This window comes from Patagioenas fasciata, chromosome 11 (assembly GCF_037038585.1).
Source record: "Patagioenas fasciata isolate bPatFas1 chromosome 11, bPatFas1.hap1, whole genome shotgun sequence".
Taxonomy (NCBI): Eukaryota; Metazoa; Chordata; class Aves; order Columbiformes; family Columbidae; genus Patagioenas; species Patagioenas fasciata.
The window spans coordinates 9,285,713-9,308,396 of NC_092530.1; the positions used below are offsets into that span (position 1 = coordinate 9,285,713).

General features: G+C 42.9%; 2 protein-coding genes and 1 long non-coding RNA gene across 4 annotated transcripts in view; 2 read left to right on the forward strand and 1 right to left on the reverse strand.

The window, feature by feature from the left end:
• Nucleotides 1-1,330: 1,330 nt before the first annotated feature.
• Nucleotides 1,331-12,434, reverse strand: LOC136106464 (ras-like protein family member 11A-like). The gene is made up of 4 exons (XM_065846799.2): nt 11,609-12,434; nt 10,144-10,200; nt 7,761-7,843; nt 1,331-4,026 (listed from the first exon to the last, which is right to left on the reverse strand). Exons 1-4 carry the CDS (start codon nt 11,751-11,753, stop codon nt 3,559-3,561), a joined length of 753 nt encoding a protein of 250 aa, XP_065702871.1. The 5' UTR covers nt 11,754-12,434; the 3' UTR covers nt 1,331-3,558.
• On the forward strand, nt 4,155-17,002 carry LOC136106465 (uncharacterized). The gene is made up of 3 exons (XR_010652129.2): nt 4,155-4,230; nt 14,066-14,312; nt 16,670-17,002. It is a non-coding gene; the product is annotated as an uncharacterized lncRNA (long non-coding RNA).
• A 1,315-nt stretch (nt 17,003-18,317) lies between these two features.
• LOC136106300 (ubiquitin carboxyl-terminal hydrolase 12-like) overlaps nt 18,318-22,684 on the forward strand; it is a 32,785-nt gene continuing 28,418 nt past the window's right edge. Inside the window, exon 1 of one of the 2 annotated variants that reach the window (XM_065846576.2) lies at nt 18,318-18,489. In XM_065846576.2, the coding sequence (XP_065702648.1) occupies nt 18,442-18,489 (48 nt within the window). In that variant the 5' untranslated portion in view covers nt 18,318-18,441. The remainder of the gene's footprint in view (nt 18,490-22,684) is intronic. The other variant, XM_065846578.2, reaches the window with a different exon arrangement.

Genomic DNA, 22,684 nt, shown 5'->3' on the forward strand with positions numbered 1-22,684 from the left:
CTAAATCATCAAGCAACTCACAGGACAAGTTAAAAATGGAGTCTGATTTTCCCGTCTCCCAAATCACAGTGTATTTCCACGAGGAACCACTGCAAACGTGTGAAAAATGCAGCTGACAGAAATACTGCAGCAAATAACCATTTACAGAAATCTTCAATAACTCCTGAGCCAGTCTGGGTATTACTATAATGGTGCACAGTGCCAGCACATCAGTAATACTTTGCTCAGTCAGTTCCCAACATAGCTTGTAATTTAAGTTACTTTTTCCAACTTTTAATTACATTCTTGTGTAATACACCTCACTGTGCTTTGTGCATACCTTGAGGGAGGTGGTATGGTCTGGTAGTTATTGTAAAGAGTTTGGAATTAATTACAAAGGACATAGGTTTTGAGTTCCTCTCAAGTACTTGCTCAGCTGTGTAACCTTGGGGCAAATCACTCAACTGCTTTGTGCCCAAGTAAACCCAGCTGCAAACCATCTTGAAAACCAGATGGTGCACAAGATTTAAACCGCTCAGGAGAATGAAGAGGGATGAGAAGAAAAAGTGAATACTACAGCTTGTTGCTATTGGTTTTGCTTCCAATGAAGTTAATCTGGACTCAACCAATATAACCGAGAAAAGAATTTGCCTTGATATCAGAAAAACCCACCTCACCCTCAAATCTTTTTTTTCCATTCCTCTCTTGACTTTATGTCAAGTACCTTCTCTCTAGAGGCTTAATTTCAAACCTTCAGTGGAATACATGGTTTTTCCCTGGCAGCCTGAAGTTTCTAATTCAGGATCAGGTTCTACATGACGAATCTTTGATATTTTACATGATTATTTTTAGGCGCTTAATTTTACAGTGTTCTCTTCTCCCTCCTTTTCATGCTACTGTTCTCCTTGCTTAGCTTCAGTGGCACAGCCCTGTGTTCTGGTGCTTAAGTCCTGCACTACTATCATAATAAAAATGCTGAGCTCTATGGTCTTCCATGGATGGTATATCCTGGCTTAAAACCAGGATCAGAGCTATTACAGGATTTGTATTGCTGGTCAACCAACAAAGGAGAAACTATACTCAGCTTTCTGTAGCAGAATAAATGTTTGCCATATGTTAGTATTTAGAAGACTTAAATGTTTCAATATTTTTTAGCCTTAGCTAAAATGTAGATGTTTTTTGTCCCCACCAGTGCTGCAGAAACATGGGAATACATCCTCATGTAGGAGTACAAGCACAGCAATACTTGTGTATACTTCCAAAGCAGGGTGTATTAGGTTATAGAAGTGGAAAAAAATATATTTATAGTATAAACAAGGAACATTTAAAGATGTGAGACGTAAAGGAGCTATTTTAGATGCCACTCAGGAAAGACCTTGCATGTTTTATTAATCACTATTGAAAATAAAACATTGAGAGGTTTGAAATTTGTTGAACTTTCTTCCCAAATAAGAAAGGGTTCGAGTTGAAAGAGGAAGTTGCAAAAAATGTAACAAGCTAGAGCACCTAATTCTCTGAGGCTCTTATAAAAACAACTGTCAGCAAATTTAGCCCTTGCTGTGCAGTACTGGGATGGTAAAATATCTGTTTGCTATTCAAAATTAGTGATCATTTTTCCACTGTGAACAATTTTCAGTTTGTTTCTCTCTTGCAAACATTTCGCTCTATTTCATGTTATTGAATCTTTAGATTTGATATTTGAGCTATACTATTAGCAATTTAAAATATTGAAATTCTGTGCCAATAAATGCTATACCAAAGTACCTGCAGTGAATAATGACACTGCTCAAACAGCAAATTGTTCATTAAACATAAGCTAAAGGAGAAATCCCCTGGTATTGTTTGACTCCCTGTTTGGATGATCTAGCTTTCTCTTTCCCTTCTTACTACCACTTGAAACTAATAAAAAAAAGCAGTTATTTTGTGTGAACAAAAGGCTTTTAAGTTAATCAGAACTTGTGTTCTCAGATGGCCAGCTGTGGAAAACAATAAATAAAACAGAAAGTGAGCTGCAGATAGAGCAAATCCAGGTGATAAGGAAAACAATGATTAGAATTGTCTAATAAAGGGACAAGAAAAATATAAAATACATTTCAAGCCCTGAACTATATAAATACTCATCAGTCTCAGTTTATATTTTTGCTGCTTATAATGAGTAAAAGGTTGATTTATCTCAGCATTGCCAGCTGAAACCACAGCTGGGAGTGTTTTTCTGTATCCATCAAGCGAGGGTTTCCCCTTCCTGAGTGTAAATCACTGAGCTCTCCCTCATTTCATGGTCCTGTGAATTGCTCAGAGGGTCTGTTTAAAGAAAAGATTGTTCCTTTGTGATTTTGGCATGGTCCAAGCCAGTTTCTTCCCGCTCGCTTTGGGAACAGCACGATGGATGCTTCGCGTTGTTGTCACCATTAAACACGGCGGCTCACAGGACGCAGCTTCCCACCCCTCAGCATGTGCTGAGACATAATGCAGGGAGATGCTGCCCGTGAAATACGTATTGAGAGACCGGTGAGTTGGATGTATTGCAAGGTACTGAGTAAGGGTTGGTTTTAAGGCAAATGACAAAAGGATGAATTCCAAAAGCCAGAAATTTCAGGCATCATCAATCATTTTCTTCTTAAAAAAAACCCAACCACCACCACCACCACCAAAACACACTAATGAGTTAAATTTAATTTATGTGATGACCTTGTTTCTTTAAAACAGCATCTTGAACTTGAAAGCTAACTAGTTTGGAAAAAAGAAAAAGTTAAGTAGTTATAGGTCACCTCCTTGCTCTTCTTTAACACAGTCCATTTGTCTTGCAGATTTTAAACCACGCTGCTCTGTTTTTCCCTCTGTTGTTGATATGTAGGAAATCTATAGAAAAATTAGAAGTGTGCCTACAAAATGCTGCTACAAGTACATATTTTGTCCATATAATCACTTTCAGAAATAGTCAATATACATTTAAAGAAAAATACTCTAAAAAAATAATGATTTTTAAAAAATCTCCCTTTGAAGAGACACTGTAAGGCCGGAGCTTGCATATGAACAGATCTCTCCCCAAGTTTCTAAGAACACTTTCTAAACTGCCATTTAGAAGTGTTCAATCACTACTTTTCACTATTTATGCTCTTTGTTTACTTTTTGCCTTTATTTTCCAGTCTTGTGACTGGGCATATCTGGTAAATTTTGCTTGCTCAGTATAGCTCACATCACTCTCCTCCTGTCTTGCTGGAGCTTAGAGCCATCCCCACGAGAAGTCACTTCTCTTCAAAGTAGACTTGAATGATTTTTATTAATAAAAACCCACATTGTAATCCTAGACTATTTGACTTTGTCCCTTTCAAAAAGGGAATTACTTGGGACAACCTATTTCTTAAATCACAGTTTCTAAACTCTCACCCCAAAGAGCAAATTCTGCAGGTTCCTTTGCTGAATGAGCATGGGATTTTTAAGGAAGATGTACAGACAACATGGAAGAGCCTCTCATACAACCTGCTTGCTGAATTTCAGCGATGCCCCTTATGACCAGCTTATTTTCTTGCCTTTTTTGCTTCTTTTCAGGGCTGCGGAAAACAATTTCTGTCGGCTCCATCAAAGCGTCGTGGCGGATTTCCCTTTGGAAGTCAGAGCCTGTTTCAAACGTCTCTTCAAGTCCTGCATATTTGGGGACTTGGGCCGGACAAGGTGGAGGCCTCTTCGTTTCTCTCCGTTGCAGCTCCCGATCATCCTGCTGACCTCCTGGCAGAGCTGCTGGAAGGCTTCGTGCACTCCCTCGCAGTTCTCCCGGGCTGAGACTTCGTAGTAAGTACCTCCCAGTTCACTGGCCAGCTGGAGTCCTTCTTTGGAGGACACCTGCCTGGCTCGCAGGAGGTCTCCTTTGTTCGCCATCAGAAGCAGGGGGATGTTGGCGTTGGGGTGGATCTTGCGGATGTGCTGGTGCAGGGGCCGGATGACTCGGTAGCTCTCGTAGTCTGTGATGGAGTAAACAAAAACGAAGCCATCCGCCCAGTAGATTGAACGGTTTATCTGCTCTTGGCAGCAGATGCTGTCAGTGTCATCCTGCCGTCAAAACCGAGAGGTGTGAGATTAGAAAACTGAAAAACGGGAGCAGACAGAGCAAAGAGTCGTATAGCACTGTTAGCTACTCAGAGCTTCATTTTAACGTGTGGCTGTTTCTCAATGTACAGGCAGAAACCCCTCTGACCGCTGGGGAATCTACCAGGGACAGGAGAAACCTCCACTGTGACAGTAACGTGGTGACAGGTAAGCAGTACAGGAGTGGAGAGGGGTCAGAACAAATTGCTTGAAAATAAGAGAACAGACAAAATATTCATATTGAAAAGTTTTTTCTGTGTTCTGTTGTGCTAAATCAGTGTGACAGAAACCCACGCTTTCATTGTGGATAAAATAATGAAGAGCACCATAAGAGCCTTATAAAATTCAGCAGTCTAGTGACACTACTGCAAATGAACTGTTGTCCCCCAAGGTGATTTTTTAGGTTTTTTTCGAGTTCTGTGCTCAATGTCTCCATGGACGGGGATTCTCACTTACTCCGGTGAAGCCTGACAGGTTTTTCTACCATGTAGGTCTCCAGATAGTCAAAGGCAAAGCTCCTCTGAGAAAGCAATTTGTTACCAATCACCAATTCCTGGAACTTAAAAGGAGGTGAAATCTCATTGCTCATTTGTAGAGCAGCAATGGGTTTATGTTATTATTTTGCTGCTCAGAGGTTTGTTCAGTCTATCACTGCTCCTACTCAGCCAGCCATAACAACCACCAGTGCTGGGAATATAAAACTGAATACAATAGCGTGGGGACTTGAAAAGAGATCAGCTCACTTTTCAAGATGAAGCTATTTTCAGCTAATCTTCTACTCTTTGTTATCCATGCTGGCGTGTAACCCAACGAGACGGGGAGATCACTGCTTTAGTTATTGCCAGTATGCTCAGTCTGGAAGAACTGACATTCCTGTCAATACTACAGGTTGCCTGGAACTTTGTAATTTCTTCCATATCCATCAAGGCCCTAAGCATATTCACTATTCAGCTCTTGATGAAGTTGGTAGGAATTAATGGTTTTTGTGGATTTTAGGGGGAGCTCAGCATCAGGAGTACAGAGCCCAGACTTTTATTATTATTGCTAAATTCTATTCAAGACAACTGCAACAACTTCAGTAAGACTATTAGAACATATGTTCTGTTATCTAATTATCTATAGAATATATATCAGCCATTCACACTCATTTTAACAGAATTTGCGTGTGCTCAGCAATCTCCCCAAACACATCACTTTTGTTTAGACACCTAAATATGAATTATAAAGCCTAACTTCAAGAAGCAGAGGTGGAAAAGAATGAGTAAAGCCGGTCAGTTCTTTTATGGTAGATCGGGTAGTAAAAAAAGGATGAGCAACAAGGCTTGTGGGAAGCAGGAAGCAGAATTTCTGAAGGCTCAGAGTATAAATCAGGCTTACAACTTTCAACAGGAGTTCTGCTAACTAACTGCCTTTCATAAATATTTCAGTATTGCCCACAGAGACTTCGGCTTATTGTATCTAGTAGTTCTTTGCCCTTGCCAGCTCATAGTTAACACTAAATCCTGTTAGCAGTGAAATTGTTGAACAGATGCTCTTATTGCTCCTCTCGCTCCCCAAAACCCTCAAACCCCAACAGAGTTGCACACAGAATCAGAGGGATCCTCACTAGCAGCCTTGTTTGAAAGGCTAATGAGAGTGAACTCAAGCCAGGACAGGGCAGGCTGTGGGAAGAAGGGCAATTTGCGCTGTTAGTGTCTGGGTTGTATCCAATCTGTAGATAATTAGCCACCCTTCATGTCCTGCTAGCCTCTTTTCACCAGCAAACTCCTTTCACGGGGGAAAAAGAACTCATTGCTCTGGCAAGCGTTTGAAAATGTTTTTGGAGAAGGTGTACATTCAGACAGCCCTAATGAGCAGAAACTCTCAGTTACTCCAGCTAGGCCCACCCAGCAGTGAGATGGATGGATAATCCCCAACGGAATGCTTTATTCAGGAAAATCAAAGGCTAATGGGCTGCTTTTTAAATGGAAATCTCTGCTCCAGAATGAATTTTGCAACATGCAGTCATTTGCTGTGTATAGACCAAGCAGCAATGAATGGCCTAACAAAATCAGTTATCTATTTGCTTCTGTTTCTCTCTTAAATGTTCACATTTCCAATGTGGCTAGAATCCTGAGGGGTTCCACATGACTTCCTCCTGAAACGCTGTACTCAGCCTGCAGAGCACAAGAAATTCTCTCCCTTAAGGTTTTTAACCAGAAAATCCAACCTGTTCTCAGACTTAACAAGTCCTGTTCAGGAACAGTCCCTTCAAATGATTTTTCGATACATGATTTGACGCAAAGAGAGATAAGGCGAAGATGAGTGTGTCTGTGGGAACTATTGAAACAGTGCAGATCTTTGACTGGGACATAGAAAACAAAACTCCTCCCTAACTAAATTAAAATTGCTTCTGACTAAGAAACCTCAGGTGTTGCCATTACTAAATTTTGAGGAGTTCTGGCTACAGTCACAGAACTTTAGGGCACAGTCTTGATTAAAACAGAAAAACTGGAAAATAAACACATTTCTGGTGTGAAAGGGGGGGATTCCCTTTGTTATCAGGCAGTCCCTAACCACCACCAACAGCTTCTTGTTGCAGGTCTTCTCGAAGCAAGCTGGCATAGCCTTTGTATTGTTAAGTCCTACTTGAATATTTGGAGGACTTCCATAGCAGCTTTTGTTTGCTTTTTAGTGTCCAGATTAAATGAGGGGTCCTCTCCACTGCTCTGTGCACCCCCAGCAGCAGCAGAGAGCGTGGAACTTTCTCAAAGATTTCTACTTAAATCTACTTCCAGTCATCAGAGAAAACAGAAATGGAAACTGAAGCTGTGGGAGCTTTGCTTATTCTGTTCTGGAAGCTCAGGGTGGAAGAGTTCTACGGCACAGAAATGAGCCCATGTTTGATGGTGACAAGAGTATACCTAATTTTATCATGAAATCTCTGCTATTCTCTGGGAATTATTTCTCTCATGAGATTTCCACCATTCATGTAAAAACAAACTTCACTACATTTCCTGCTGCTTTGACATTATTTTTATGCTCTTGTTCTGCATGTGAAGCAGATCTTCAAAAAAAGACATCTTAATCTTAGATCCTGCTTGGAAAGATATTTCTAGAAACAGGTTCCTAGTCAAATATTAAATCTAGAACATGTATAGAGAAAGGGGTATATAGGTATATAAAGGTATATTCCTTTAATATAAGGAATGAATGAAATAACAATAAAATAAACAAATTCATTAAAGAGACCACTGAAAAACACCCTGGCTGGGAATGACAACTGCTGTAAGGCCTGACCCTTTGGAAAGAAACACCTTTCTAGAGAAGAAAGATTCTGGATGTGTAGATAGGTGTAAGCTGAGCCAGCCAGTCTTGTAGGCAGGTGAGCTTTCTGCCATGCAAGGACAGAAACCATTTGACAGGAAATAAAACAATAAAGGAGTTGGCAGGAGTGAGCCAGACTATGATTTTACAGCTCTTTAGGCTTAGGAGGCAGTAATGTGTTTTAAATAGATTTGTTTTAATTCTTACTCTTAAAGGAGCCTGATTTAAGCTCTTCAAGGGCTCATTTTGGCAGGGCTTAAGGTACCCCCGTTAGTCTTCATTTAGATTTGAGCCCAAGTGTGTTTCTGCAAAGCGGAGTTACAGAAGTGCTGGCAACAAACAAGAGACAGTAACCGTGCTGTAAGGACCGATGCACTGAGCAGATGTTTTACCTCCAGTGAAACAAAGGGAGTATCCTGCACCTGTAGAGAGATCTGTTCCCCATCTATGGTGAACTTCCTTGAATACAAAGCACCTGGTGAAAAAGTAAGATCATAGGAGTCAGTGATTATAACAAGAAAGAGAACATAAAGGTAAAATGGAACTGTTGAAATCCAGATTTTTGAGGCTTCTGATATGTACCTGCTTATAGCAAATTGGATGGCAGCAGAGCGGTTGCGTGGCTGTTTACTTCAGTAAAGTGGTTTTGTATTTGTTGTGTGGTCGGAGGTTTTGAATGTATACCTAGGGTGGTATCTGGGAAAGGTGGCACCTTGTGTTGAATCAAATAGTCAAACTGGGTGCATAAATCCCATTCAGGGTTTCAGTCTGTATTTTTAACTTCTTAAAATGTGAACTGCATGTATTTTTAATCTCAAACCAAGATTAAAGGTGTTGTCTGTAAAAGGACTGATCTGTTTCCTCTTCCTATTCTCGGAAAGTTTTTAAAAAAATAAATGTATTCCAGTTTTGGACACAGAGTGACTGTACATGAAACACCCGGATGCTCTTTGGGATTTGTGTGACCTTAGCAGTCAGAGCTTGGTTGGAATCCCCAAACACTGGACACTTAGAATCTGACTTCTGATTTATCTGAATGACACACATTCAGGGCCCAGTGCAAGTTCAAAATATCTAGGACCGATCCAGCTCTAGTAAGACCATCATTATTCTGGGCTTGAACTTTATTGCTGAAATACGGGTTAAGTGACAATGAAAATTAAAGTTTTGATCTTATGAACTACCCATGGTTGTGATAAGGACAGCTTCAGAGATTGACGCCATCATCATGTTTCTTTAGAACTTGATACAAGTCACATGGCTGTGTGAAGAAATGCAATATCCACAGCTGTTGAGTGCAGCCTTTCAGTCTTGTCCAAATACAATTGTCACCGCTACATCTAAAACAATGTATTTCACCTCAAATGTACAGAAATCCTATCTATTGGAGAGTAAGGAATTCAGATTAACAGGGAGGTCAGTGACAATAATGCTATTGCTTCTGAGCTCATAGAAACATTTACAATATGAAGAAATTTAGTATGGCAAAGTTTGCTCTAACTCAATCTAGCATTACCATGTTATGTTTTAATACTGACTCTGTGAGGTGATAGAGCCCTTCTGAGATATATATTTTTTTTAAATCAGATTTTAAGATGAAAAGATGGTACTGTTTTATGGGAAGCCAAGACCAGACAACATATTATTCCCACTCTGTAATGCGTTGCAGAAAAAAATGCAGGTACTTCCAGAGGTGACTGTGCTCTGCCTTATAGCCAGCTGAAGGAGAAGCATGGTTGAATGATCACAAATACACTGCCACCTGTTTCTTATTTCTGGCCTGTTTGTTTCTTCTACAGCGTGGCTGTTGGGCTGCTAGCTTAATGAGAAAAGCATGTGGATCTCAGCAATGTCTCTGGCAGCAATTCTTTGCAAAGCTCAGAAGTCTAACTTGATATACAGTCTCCCATGGAAGAGATGAAGGAAAAGAAAGAGAAATAGCGCAGCCAACCCTCAAGGTTACTTAGGGTCAGTGAGAGCTGTAAGGAGGAGCTTTCAAATTGTGTTTTGTCAGACAGGCAGAGATCAAAGGTGTCTGCCATCTCCTTTCCTAACTCATCATTAGAAATACAGCACACGTCTCCAAAGTCAAGCCATCACTGCTTTAAATCCTGTCCTCCTTCACCCAAAACCTGGGAGACGGCCTACGTGCGGGATGTGCTGGTAGGCATGGTGTACGTAGATCTTTTCTACAACACTGGGCAGTATGGTTGGCACTTTCTTGGAACAGAGGCTGTGAATTAAACAGCTTACAGGAACACGTCCTGTGAGGTGTCAGGATTAAACAAGAAAGGCAGTAGAAGCAGTTTGCATGGTCACTTTGCTTATCTTATGGAAAGAAGACTTTGAGTTAGAAATCTCCCTTAAGTCTCCCATAAAAGCCACTGAAAAAAGGGAATACACAGGAAAAGTTCTGAACTGCCTTTTACGCACTTTGGAATTCCTCTGGCTTCCCTGGGGTTGCAGAGGGAGCAGCGTTGGGTTTCTGCGGTTTAGTCGATATGCAAGTTGTTCTTTGGGTCTGCGTTTTAGTACAGGTATGTCTCCAAGCAAACCTTTTACTCGGATCCTTTTCCATCAAGTTGGACAAAAAATAGCTAAAAGGATCATAAATAATGAGCCTTTGATTTATTGCTTTCATAGCTTGAGGCTATTAACTGAAAATATGCACCTTATGGACATCTAACACTGCCTGGCTTTCCTGTAATATACACCAGTCACAAAAGAGTGCAGATTTCAAGCTCTCTGCAGTACTGCAGTAGAAAGCAGACTCACCAGTATTGGCTTCGTAGTCTCCAATAAATCTCTTTGTGAGAAAGCGCACAACCAGGGCTGTAAAACAATGAAAAAAAGATGGGTCTTTAATGTGAACCAAAATCAGTCTTTGCAGAACACATGTAATATCTTACTGGAAGAGTTAGTATAATATGAAACCAAGTTAATCTTTGAATTGCTCATACATTATTCTGCAAAAGCTTCTCTCAGCACTCACAGAAAATCATCTGGGCCAGGCTGTGATATTTAATGCAGAGTTTTTCGCAACTTGTATTGGAAACTACCCCTTAGATTCAGTGTGGCTGTTCTGTGTAGGATACGGAAGTTTGCTTGTTGAGATTGCATCTATAACAATCTGACCTTTGCTTTGAAATAATTTAGAAAAAGAGTAACAAGCCAGTAAACCAAACCTAATCCCAATACTACACTTAAGACCTCTGTGTTTTATAAGTGAGGCTGTAATGGTTCTTCCCAGCCTTAAAAATTCTCAGTCCTCCTCATGGAACCCATTAGCGGTATCTAATCACATCCAGCAAACAAACTGCATGTGCTCTGCACACATGGGTCATGCTCCAGCTCCCTGGGCCTTCTTCATCTTAACCTGTGGGACCATCTTACACTGTTCGATTAGAACATTTTCCTTTTTCTTGATCGCTTTACAACGCTTAAAATCTTGTCATGGCAACAATAACTTATATTCCCCGTAGTGCTTTCATCTCAGCAGATTCCTTATCATTTGCAAACCCACTTCGTTAATAGCTAAATAAAAGGGTTCATTCTGCAAATAACTCTATAATAGATTTCATTTAAAATAATCATTTTTCTCATGGTGAATACCACCAGGTCATCTCTTCAGTACCCTTAAAGGAAATTGACTGTGCAGCTACCTGCAACAAACTACTTAAAAATAATATGAAAATGTGGCTGCTTCAAATCCAAACCAATCAGATGTTTCACTGAGTGCTGTGTAACCCCAGATGTAGTAAAACAGATTTGGCCTTAATAATCTGAAATTACGAACCACATATTAAAAAGCAATAACGCTTGCTTTATCCTCTTTCCTTCTCCTCCCCTTTGGAGAACAATACAGGAAGACACATGTTGTACACTGTTATTTCTCTGCAGAGCATAAAACATGTACAACAGGAGAATAAAAACCATTACCTCCATTTCTGGGGTGTGGAAGTTTAGCCACAGTTAAATTATTTGCACAGGAGCGGGTAGAACCATTTGGGAGTGCGGAGCTCCCAACACGGTGCCCTCTCCTCTGAGCTGCCACCTCATGTTGGCTGCTCACGCAAACCCACAAATTATTCAGTGCATTGTCAGGAAAAAATAAGAAAAAAATTAAAATGTTCAAGCTGCAACAGTTAAGGATTTTCACAGCCTTGGGTCTAACTGAGCTGCAAATTAGCTGGTAAGTGCAGCAGCAAGAAAAAGCGTGGAGCTACACCTGCGGACTTACCTGTCTTGCCAACGCTACTGCCACCCAGTACCACCAGCTTGATGATTTTGTTGGGCACGCAGTCCAATACAGGATACTCTGGTATGGGGAGCAAGAGAAAGTTAGTAGAATACTGTGACATAGTATCCTGAGAGATGAGACGCATGCCAGAAATGAGAGCCGTTCAACTCCAGGAGGAGTTGGGGGAGAAAATAAGGAAAACAGCTTCCCGGCGTCAGTTCTTGGCTGTATATCCTTGAATAGAGAAGCCTTTTCATTTCATTTAAGTTGCTTTCCTGCGGAATGTTAGAGCGCCTGGCCTCCTCAATGCCTCTGCTCAGACAGCAACTTTGGGAAAGCAAAAGGGAACTTTTTGATCAGCCCCCGTGAAAACTGACTCCTCCGTTCCCCAGCCAATCACAAGGGAACCCAGGACATTCCTCCGGCCGGGCACCGAGCTGTGTCTCCATCCTCCGCGCTCCCCACTCGCTCCCCGCTTTATCTCCCCGCTGCCTGTTTGATGTGCTGGCCCTTGGCTCTTTGCTAAAATGAGATTCTTCTGTTTTACAGTCATCGCGGCAGCGTTTTCAGCGAGATACAGTCACCCCCATGCTCTGCTCTAATTCCACTTTGAATAATCCCGTTCTGCCTGTCTAGTTTCTTTGCATTTTCAATTGGCTCCAGCTCCATGCTCTCTTGTTCTCCCTGTCCTATTGTATCCTGCAGTTGGGCCCCTTCAGAGTGCCGAAGCTGATGGGACACTCCTCTTCAGGAAAGCAAACACATTTCACACACACCCCCCTCCAGTTTTCAGGCAGCTGTGGGTTATTCCGTAATACTAGCTCACATGTGTATCCTCCAGGATACATTTGATCTGCTGGTTTATACATGTTGTTAGTCTTAATGGCCCACTGGAATGTGGGTTAGCATTGGGTTGGGACCCTGCAGTTTCTCCAAACATGGAAAAGTGAATTTAGGGCTGGCAACAGACTTGGGAAGGCCGTGGAAGGACTCGGTATCCTTCAGTGGGGCGAGACAGGCAGAGGAAATGAAGAAAGAATGACTTCTATAGGAAAACCCAGCATAGTTTTAAGACAGCTGGCGGCTGCGAGGTCTATAGGGATGACAGCATGTAACTGTACACTGGCTGCAATCAGCTCTCAGTTATCAAGGATAATGGGGCGGGAAGAAAAAGGGAAGAGCAGTGGGGAGGGAATGAGCCGGATAAAGCAAAACTGCAAATAATATAAACCAGATGTAAATTAAAGTACAGAAAATATAGTTAGAGTATTCAGCTTTGAAAAACTTCTCCAAAGAGGTCTGGAAGGGGCAGGAGCAGCTTCAGGCAGCGGGGGGAAGAGGCGAGCCTGGTGCGGGCAGCATAATTCTGAAACATGTGCTCTGTCACGCTGTGTAGGGGACAGAGATATTAACAGAAAGTGGCACTGCATCTAATCCACCCACAGATCATGGAGACCTGAGGATGCAGATTTTTCTCGTCTTCTGTACAGCCCTAGCAGAAGGTAGGCATGGGTAACTGATCGTTACGTAGAGGCTGGAGCCAGCGAAGAGACTTTTTCTGCCCAGCTGTTTTCACGCCACTGCTTTTAATCACAGCACACACACGAGTTCTCCCCAGAAGGATTTAGAGCCGAGGGGTACGGTTGCGAGTGAGCACAAGAGGAAGGGAAATCAGGCCAGATCGCTGGATTATGACCTCTTCCTGAAGCACTGGGGGCCAGGTTGTCAAATGATCTCTATTTCCACGGCAGCATCACAGAGGACATGCTGAGTGTGAACTGGTTTTAGAAAAATCCAGCTTTGGTGTGCAACAGTCCAGTGAAATAAGCACAGGATGCGGAAGATTTATGGATGTGTCACTTTTCTAAGACTCTGCTTCCCCTCTGAAAACTACTTCTGAAGCAGTATTTGTGTAGAGTTGCTGTGTAAGCACCAAGTGTTATTACTTTGAGCATCATGACAGTCAGCTGATGAAGAGGTGGAACAAAATGTCTGGAGGGCTCCCCAGCTCATGGTATCGGGAGGGAGCTGCCGGATCATGTGTCTTTTGGGACACGGCTCCTGTGCGAATGGTTTTCAAATTTCCAATGTAAATTTGCTTCCAGATTTTTGCAAACACCCACAGACTGAAAGATTTGTTTTCCAGGAAATTTCATTACCAGGGTGCTTTAATCTCACACAAGTTTTGTAAGAACAGGGAAAATGAAAGGAGGAATAGGAAAATGCTCAAAATCTTATGGTCAATTAACAGGGCACTTTGAAACGTGTTATTGAATTGGACACATTATAAATTTGGGGATTAGCTACCACCAGTATGTAACTGTCTGCCTCTCTAAGTGTAGGATGTTGGAACCTTTGTTACCATTTGCTATTAAAAGCATATATTAGTGACTAATATAAAAGTAGTCATCTGAAGAGTCCCCCTATAAAAACTAACAGTAATGTATCATCTATCAGCTTCTAGGTGGCCAGAAGAGTTTCAAACCAGGAAAAAAAGCCAGATAAATTAAGGAACATCATGGAGAATATTCTACATGAGCAAAGGCATTCCTAGAAGAATACAGATCTTCTGGCTTGCTCCAAAAGAGAGGCAACACAATCAACAGAAACAGAAGTTCAAGTCCTTTTGGGTAACCAAATGTTGTGCCAGTGCTGAGGAACACCAGAAGGGCCTCACAAAAGCGAGTACACGTAAAGTTGGCAGGTGAGTTTTAGCCTAGATGAATGCATCCAGAGAAAATTAATATCAACTATGCTTAAATGATGCTGAACTTGGACGTGGCACTCATAAATTAGGAAAGAGACCTTGGAGTCATCACTGGCAGTTCACACTCATCAGCTCGGAGTGCAACAGCAGCAAAAAAAGCCAACTAAATGTTGCGTATCCTCGGGAGGGGAACGGAGAAGGAGACATAGGGGAACATTTTGCTGCTGACACAAACCCTCAGAGCATCCTCGTTGCCAGGGCAACACGCAGTTTTCTGCATCTCAAAAACATAGCAGGGTCTGCAGAGGCACAGAGCAGGGCACCAGAAATGATCACAGCAGCTGGAGGAGAGACTGGAAAAGCTGTTTCGCATGTGCTTGTACGGACGCTGGTGCTGACATGAGAGGAGACGCGTGGGGGCAGAAATGAAAGACCCGTGATGGAGGAAATGTTGAACTGCTTCTTTTGGCAGCTGTGATGGCTTCTGGTTGCTTAAAACAAATGTGAAAGCAGTTTTAGGCTGCATCTTGGAAGCAGACCAATTGATTTCTCATTCCTTTGCTAATATGGTTCAATCTAAATTTCTTATGCACTGGGGCTTCTTGTGCTTCTAACCAAAGCTTGTTTCCACTGTGTGCAGAAACCTCTGTCCAGAGAGAACATGGTTTAGTAACAATAAAAAAGCAGCATATTCTCCAAAAGTTTTAAATCTATTCTCAAGTTCTGGTCCCTCTTCCCCCCCACCTCCCAACTTTTAGGCTCTAATTCTGAAATAATTCAAGTTAAGATATAGAGTAAAAGCCAGAGGTTTTCAAATCCGATCCTTTTCTGATTTTCTAGATTGTCAGAATAGTCTTTTCACTGAGGGAAACCATGCAGAAGGATTCACACTATTTGAGATTGTATAACCCTTGGCATGTAGAATAAGAATTGTTTTTAAAAGAGATAGTCATTGTTTGTGCACAATGGACTTATATTTAGCTAAGAAAACCATGTTTTAAATTCAAATTCTCTTGGAAAACAATAGTTTAATTTAGAGGGAGAGTGTTTGCAAAACTCAGAGCAACTTTGAAAACATGTGGATGATTCTGGAGATTTCACTAACGACTGCTTGAGTTGTTCCATGCAAAGATATGTGCCTTTGCATGCTGCACAGAGACTATGTTATTTCCACACCATTTTTTTTACAGATTTATTTATTGGTCTGTGTTGCTTTGGGCTATGTTTTTAATAAGATTTTCTGTTTTTATTGTTGCTGGCACTCCTACACATCTTCAGAGATGAAGCCTTCTAAAAATAAAAATATTTGCCATTACCATAGTGCTTTTCATATGAGGATGTCAAATTGCTTTTAAAATTGGGTGTAATTATTCCTCATACATTTTACAAAAGGAGTAACAGATGAGCAGAGCCAGCGATCATGCTAAGATCCCAGCATGCTGGGGAAATGATGGTTGTTGTCACTCTTTCCCTTCTGCCCAGCACTGGCAAAAATCATCATTCTTCTAAAAGTCTGTTTGCAATGGTCACATTTCCCTGCAGTACATCTCAGATGTTTTTGCACAGCACACTGACGTTACGGTGACACGGCTGGAGAAGCACAGCTCATTTCTGAGCAGAAAAGCTAAAGGTGGTGCTGGGGAAATGCCAGTTGCTTTGGCAGATGCTGGGATAAAACTCGTAGCTGGCAGCTCGTGTACACGTCCCCCGCTCCTGAACGTATTCCAGACAACAACAGATCCATCTTTGCAGCTTTGACCATTCTTTGCTGCAAACTTGGGGCCCAAAGGCCAGTTCTCACACTGCACTAAACACAAGTAGTGTTTTAACCACCTTTTTGCTCCCTCATCGTTAGGAAAGGCAAATAAAAAGCATCTTTGCAGGAGGCAGGGAAGGAACAGAACAGAATGTGATGTGCACGAGGAGCCAGCCTTTCTTTGGGCACTTGGGATTTCACCTTGCAAGGTGCCTGATCATGGGCAAAATGTGTTAAAAATTGAGCCGCATGCTCCAGTGGTAACCTCAGCAGATGTTGTCTGGGGACAAGGCTGCTATTTTAGCACCATAATTGTACCCAGCACAAAGTTGTTCTGATCCTGAGGCCAAAGGGGAAGGAAGTGTCCTCAGATACTATTGTGACAGCTGTGATAAATCATATTTGATTCTATTTTGAGATGTAAGGGAAGTGATAATTTAAATATATAGTTCAGTTCGGTTAAACTCTGTACAAATTCCACTATTTCTGTATTTCCTGTCCCTAATTTTGTTGCATTGCTGTTCATGGAAACCCTGTAAGGAGCACGTGTCCTTACTCACTTTTAGCATATCTTGTAAGGAATTTTTTTTTTTTTTAGGTTGCCAAATACTCTCCCTTGGGAGCCTGTAGTAGATGACGTGGAAAGTACAATGTGTATAAGAGAACATCGCTGCAGGCGAACAACTCAAATAGAACAGAAACATCTTGGCCTCATAAAAAAAAGTTTGTCCTTTGGAAACTGAACCATCCTTCCATCTCTGCAGAAATTGCCACGAGGTCAGGGCTGGAGTAAGGGACGGCGTGTGGAAACTGTCCTGTCTCGGTGACAGTGTGCGTGACACACAGCATGACCAGGGGACTTCCAGCCACCTTCATCAGCACTTTTCAACAGCGCTCCATTTCTAGTTAGCATGAAATACAAGCAGGGCACCTTTCAGGTTTGACACAATTCTGTAGATCTTACTCAGCCAAATGACAAACATTTTTACCCATCCCTGACTCCACGAGGGATGTTTTCCTCCGATACATATTTGCTTTGGGTATGCACTGCGCAAAGTGCTTTATGGTGATACGGCAACATTTTTCACTCCTTTTCCTCTTGGGTTTACAATAGACACTGTTGTCATTTGCAGCGCTGTGCTCTGAAAGAGCCCTTTTTGTGATTTTGCTGAAAGCACGACATGTGGTGCAGAACAGCAAAGGATTACTTGGTGCAAAACCACTCTGGGCATCGCCGTAAAAACCCATTTGTGGACAGCAGGATGAGCATGAGCCAGCACTGGGCCCTTGTGGCCAGGAAGGCCAGTGGTACCTGGGGTGGGTTAGAAGGGGGTGGTCAGTAGGTCAGAGAGGTTCTCCTGCCCCTCTGCTCTGCCCTGGGGAGACCACACCTGGAATATTGTGTCCAGTTGTGGCCCCTCAGTTCCAGAAGGACAGGGAACTGCTGGAGAGAGTCCAGTGCAGCCACCAAGATGCTGAAGGGAGTGGAGCATCTCCCGTGTGAGGAAAGGCTGAGGGAGCTGGGGCTCTGGAGCTGCAGAAGAGGAGACTGAGGGGGGACTCATTCCTGGGGATCAATATGGAAAGGGGGAGTGTCAGGAGGATGGAGCCAGGCTCTTCTCGGTGACAACCAATGATAGGACAAGGGGCAATGGGTGCAAACTGGAACAAAGGAGGTTCCACTTAAATATGAGAAGAAACTTGTTCCTGATGAGGGTGGCAGAGCCTGGCCCAGGCTGCCCAGGGAGGTTGTGGAGTCTCCTTCTGTGCAGACATTCAAACCCGCCTGGACACCTTCCTGTGGAACCTCAGCTGGGTGTTCCTGCTCCATGGGGGGATTGCACTGGATGAGCTTTCCAGGGCCCTTCAACCCCTGACATTCTGGGATTTGTGGGTGCTCACAGCCACTGAAAAGCACCTCAGGGAACACAGAGTTTCAGTGCGCACCATTTCCGTGCTCTGGGTGTCCGCGGTTTCCCTCGCCGGGGGGTTTGACAACATCCCCCAACTCCCCAGCACCCGCGCTGTGAGAACGGCACCTTCTAGCCGTTTCACCGGTGACGCAAGGGGCCTCCAGCCACCTCCCTGGGCGAGGGAACTGAGGCACCTCTTGCCATCCGCACGGACCGCACCGGGCCGGTCTGGAGCGAGGGGCCAAGGAGGGGCTGCGGGGAGGGCCGGGAAGCCGGGGGAACCCCGGGGGCAGCGGCGCGGGGCGCAGCCGGCGCCGTTTTGGCGCCGCACCGCCCGGCCCGGCCCCGTTTGGCGGTTGCGCCACCTGCGGCTCCGGCTGCCGCTGTCAGTTGGGCGGCTGCGTCCCAACATGGCGCCGGCGGCAGCGGCCGCGGGGCGCGGGGCCGCGGCGGGCAGATGGAAGTACTGACGACGGTCCGGAGACTCGCCGCCATCTGTACCATGGTGAGAGCCGCGGGGGGGCGGCGGGGGCGCCGGGCCCGCGCTGAGGGGCTCGGAAGGGCCGCAGAAGGAGCGGGGCGGCCTCGCAGGGGCGGCGGCGGCGGGAGCGGGTGAGGCGCGGCGGGAAGGGGCGAGCGGGGCTGGAGCGGAGCGGGCAGGGCCGGCCGGGCTGCGATTCTGTGATTCTGCGGGGGGATTAGGCCCCGGTCCGGGGAGGGGGGAAAGGCGTGGGGAGCTCGCTGCAGAAAGGAGAGCTCGCCGGGGAATGTGTCAGCTCCCAGAGATAGGTGCTTAGGGCAGGTGGATGCTCGCTTTCAGGAAATAAAGGAATTATCGAGCATAAATTATTTTTCTGGGTCAGGTCGCAGTCGTTTGTTGTGATAACTGAGCTCAATTCAAAGGTCGTTACACCAGTTTGTAGGAGCTCTGTAATCATTTCACATGAATGCACATAACAGGGTGTCATCCATATTACCAATGAAAATCTAGCAAGGGGAGACTGATAATTGCATGATTATGCAGAATTTTTAATGAAGTTACATTGCTGCATAAATAGAGGCCAGTAAGTGGTTTGTCTAGCGCTGAAACACACTGACTCATAGGAAAATATTGCAACTTGATACGCCGTCAAAACATTCCACAAAGATTCTTACTGTAAGGAGTTTAGTCAGTATAAACTATAAGAGGGCGTTGAATTGTAAAAATCCAACTTAGAATCAAGCTGAGGGTATTCAGTTTTAGTATTTTGGTTTTCGTAGTCCTGCATCCTAATTGCTCCAAGTGGTCAGACATCAGGTTTAGATCTCACCTGAAGCAGTAGCAAACCAGAGAGCCGGTTGCCCTGACCAAAGGGGCTCTTGTCTTCCAACTTGCTGAGACTGATTTCACACTGGTGTAGAGCGTGCAGGGTTCTCCTGTTTCTTTTCCATGTAGGTACTGGCTGCTGGTTATGATTAACTTGAGATCCAGTTGAACAGAGCCGCAGTGGTTCTGTACAAACCTGTTTGCAGTTTCATAGTAACACACTTAACAAGAGATTCTTTTTCTTTTTAAATTTGTGGCGATGGATACCTGATCTTAAAGTTTGAAGCACTGAAGATTTCCCAGAACTTTACACTTTACTAATCTCACTAGATTTTTTGACAATATAATTTGCTTTTTTAATTGCCCATCACGAACACAAGTGAAAATAAGGTCATGAGAGGTGGCTGAATCATGACTGAGATCAGCTGACTGAGCCTCAGATTAAGAGGACAAATGTAAGGCAACGCATTTTTCTGTGAGTATGTAGCCAAACCTGAATACAGCCATTCCGGTGCTCGTGATTTGGTTTTGGAGACTTTGGCTATGTGTGCTCAATCTTGCATTCATTTCTGCTCCCGCGCTTACCTTCGTTTTGGTTGGGATGACAGAAGAAAGCTAAGCAGATACCTGTAGCTTGCTAGTGCCCCTTCTCAAATACTGTGGGTTTTTTCAAGAGACTTTTCAAAACGTTGCAGCTTTTGGGGAGCAGGTTCTCCTTTTACTGCTTTTGTTTCCATTGGAGAACTTATTGTTTCATTTCTCTGTAGAAAAGTTTGAGCAGTGCTGCTGGCACTAAATGATTGAATTAAACTTACTCCCAAATTTCTTATGTAGCTGTTTAATCAGATGTTATGGAATTTTTGAGCATCAGTGTTTTAGGTGCATGTGTAGCTTGGCTAAACTTACTGTCAGTCTCACTGTTTTTTCTTCAGCTAGTAAGGTCTGGTTGCTATATTTTAAAATTGAATCAGTTTATTTACATCTACTTCAATTAGTTTCCAGTAAGAAAAATCACTGTTTGCTTTGTCATGATGCGAATATGAAAAACCTAAGCCTTCTTTATAAACACATGTAATTACATTAACAAAGTCCCTTTGGGAAACTACTTTCTTCAGGATTATGCTAATATGTAGTGATTGTACAGTACTTTACATATTTGTAGTAAAATATGCAGTTTTCACCAGTGCTTCTAGTCGTCATCTACGCTTCAGGCTGGAAAACTGAAACACAGGTTTAGGACGTTCTCAGACCCCTTAGTCAATCAGTAGCACAGGGACTGGCATTTCTGCCTTTCTGTCTCAGACACTCATCTCCAGTATCTCTTTTAAAATTAAATTCCATGCCTCAACTCGTTAGTAGACAGTAATGTAGTTATAACTTTAATCATATGCCCCTCCCTAGAATAACTTCCAGATTTCTGTGCTGTGGATCATCTCTCCTGTGCCCCATGACTGTTGCGTTTCCTTTATGCGATCACCGTCCCTTTTTCAGCCATTCCTTACCGTTCATGTGGCACCTATAGCATTGCGAGGATTGGAAACTCATAGGAAAACACTTGTCCATTTGAATATGATTCATTGTTTTGGTAAAGCTGCTGTCGCCTATGGCAAGACACATCCATAGCCAAGAGCTACCAACTAGAGCTCTGCTGCGTCCCTTTGACTTAATTTTATTTCCCAGTCCTTATCTTTCCCATGGACTTCAGGAGCTTCTGTTTTCTTTTTGCAAGCAACTGCAGAATTAACTGGGGAAGTGAAATAGAAAGCACTATTATGGTCTTTTGTTACCCTTCATGAAAAATGCATAGCTGCTGTTTCAGAACTATTTCAAAGCGATGTCTTTGTAGTTCTGTGGCACATATGTGGTTGTGGACAGAAGTGAATCCTCTCTTGACTGAGGAGAGTGAACAGGGAGAGCTGAATTTCCATGGGTCTGACTGCATCATCTAATTCAGAACACACCTCCAGGGGGCTGAGACAGTCAGCTGGGGTTTTGAGTCAGGAACTGGGGTTTTTCTTGTTGCGTTGACATTTTTTTGTTGTTGGAGAAGCAGAACATTAGAATAGAGCAAAATGTGAATTATAGATCTGATCTTGTCCTCTCTGACTGCTAATTTTGTATAATAAAAAGTCTGTAGTAAGCTGTTAGCAGAAATATTGGCGTTTCTGGTAGGCTAATTAGAGGCACTTCCCCTAGATTCATGTCTAATTGTTTGCTAAACCAGTAAGACATGCCTGAAGAACTCAAATCCAGTGTACAAATTGGTCATAGTCTTATTCTGCTCCTCTGAATCACTACAGCACGGGTGTAATTATTAACTTCAGTGCTAGAGAGAAGATGACTGAATCATTTGTAAGTAATGTATTTCCATTTGCTGCCTGAATAATTTACATTATTCAGTTCAAGCAGGGCTTTTGTGTTGCTGATGTATGTTTGCCTTGCTGCCGTTTCACCTATATTTATAGAACTCTGGTTTAGCTTTATCAGTGAAATAGCATTTATGGCTGGGAAGGCGTCGCTCAGGAAGGGAGGATAAAAGCAGAGGTAGCTAAGCAGACTTCTGTTTCCAGCAGTACTCTGCTTCTTGATTGACTTGTTAAGCTAAAGGGAACAAATATTCATCTTTGGACTTAAAACTCAGCTTAAAAATAAACTGCTTTGTTTTAAGGGAAAAAAGCAACAAAACCACGTGTGTAAGCCATTGCAAAGCAGTTAGTAGGTCACTTTGTGCAAGGTTTTTCGCGTGCTGTTTGTACTCTGGTTCAATGCTGCGTGTGTGATGGGTGGTTGTTGATGCGTTCTCCAGATTTTGGACTTGCAGCAGTTTGGAGATGCCAGCCTGTCCAAAGCAGCCAGCCAGGCTGCAGGTACCCACCAGCTCAGGTCAATAATACAAAGCTTTCCTTTGAATGATGTTTTAGGATTTTGCAGGAGTCCTGAACTACCTCATGGACTAGTTTTTTCTGCTATTCCGCTGTCTGTTTTGTCCCAGATCGACTATAAACTTCAAGATTTTTTTACTTTCCTTGGGAAAATGAGAGATCATAACTGTCTTGTGCCATGAGGAAACTATGGGCAGTATATGACTCATTAGTTGAAGCTAGATATTAATTATACTAGAGGGCCTTTACTACAGAGCTGTTACAATTAAAAAATGAAGTGTGAATACCAGGAAAAGATGTCAAAATAGCAGTGGAGGTAGTTCAATGTGCTCTATATTATTGAATCTTCCTTGTTTTGTTCTTTGGTCAGGATTTAAGACAAATGCTTTTAATACATTGAATTAATCTGTATTTATATTAATATGAACATAGTATTTGTTCCTCTTGAAAAGTAAATGGCTTTCAGTGTTTGCTCTTACAGATGTCCGTTTGGGAGATTCCTGAACTTGTTG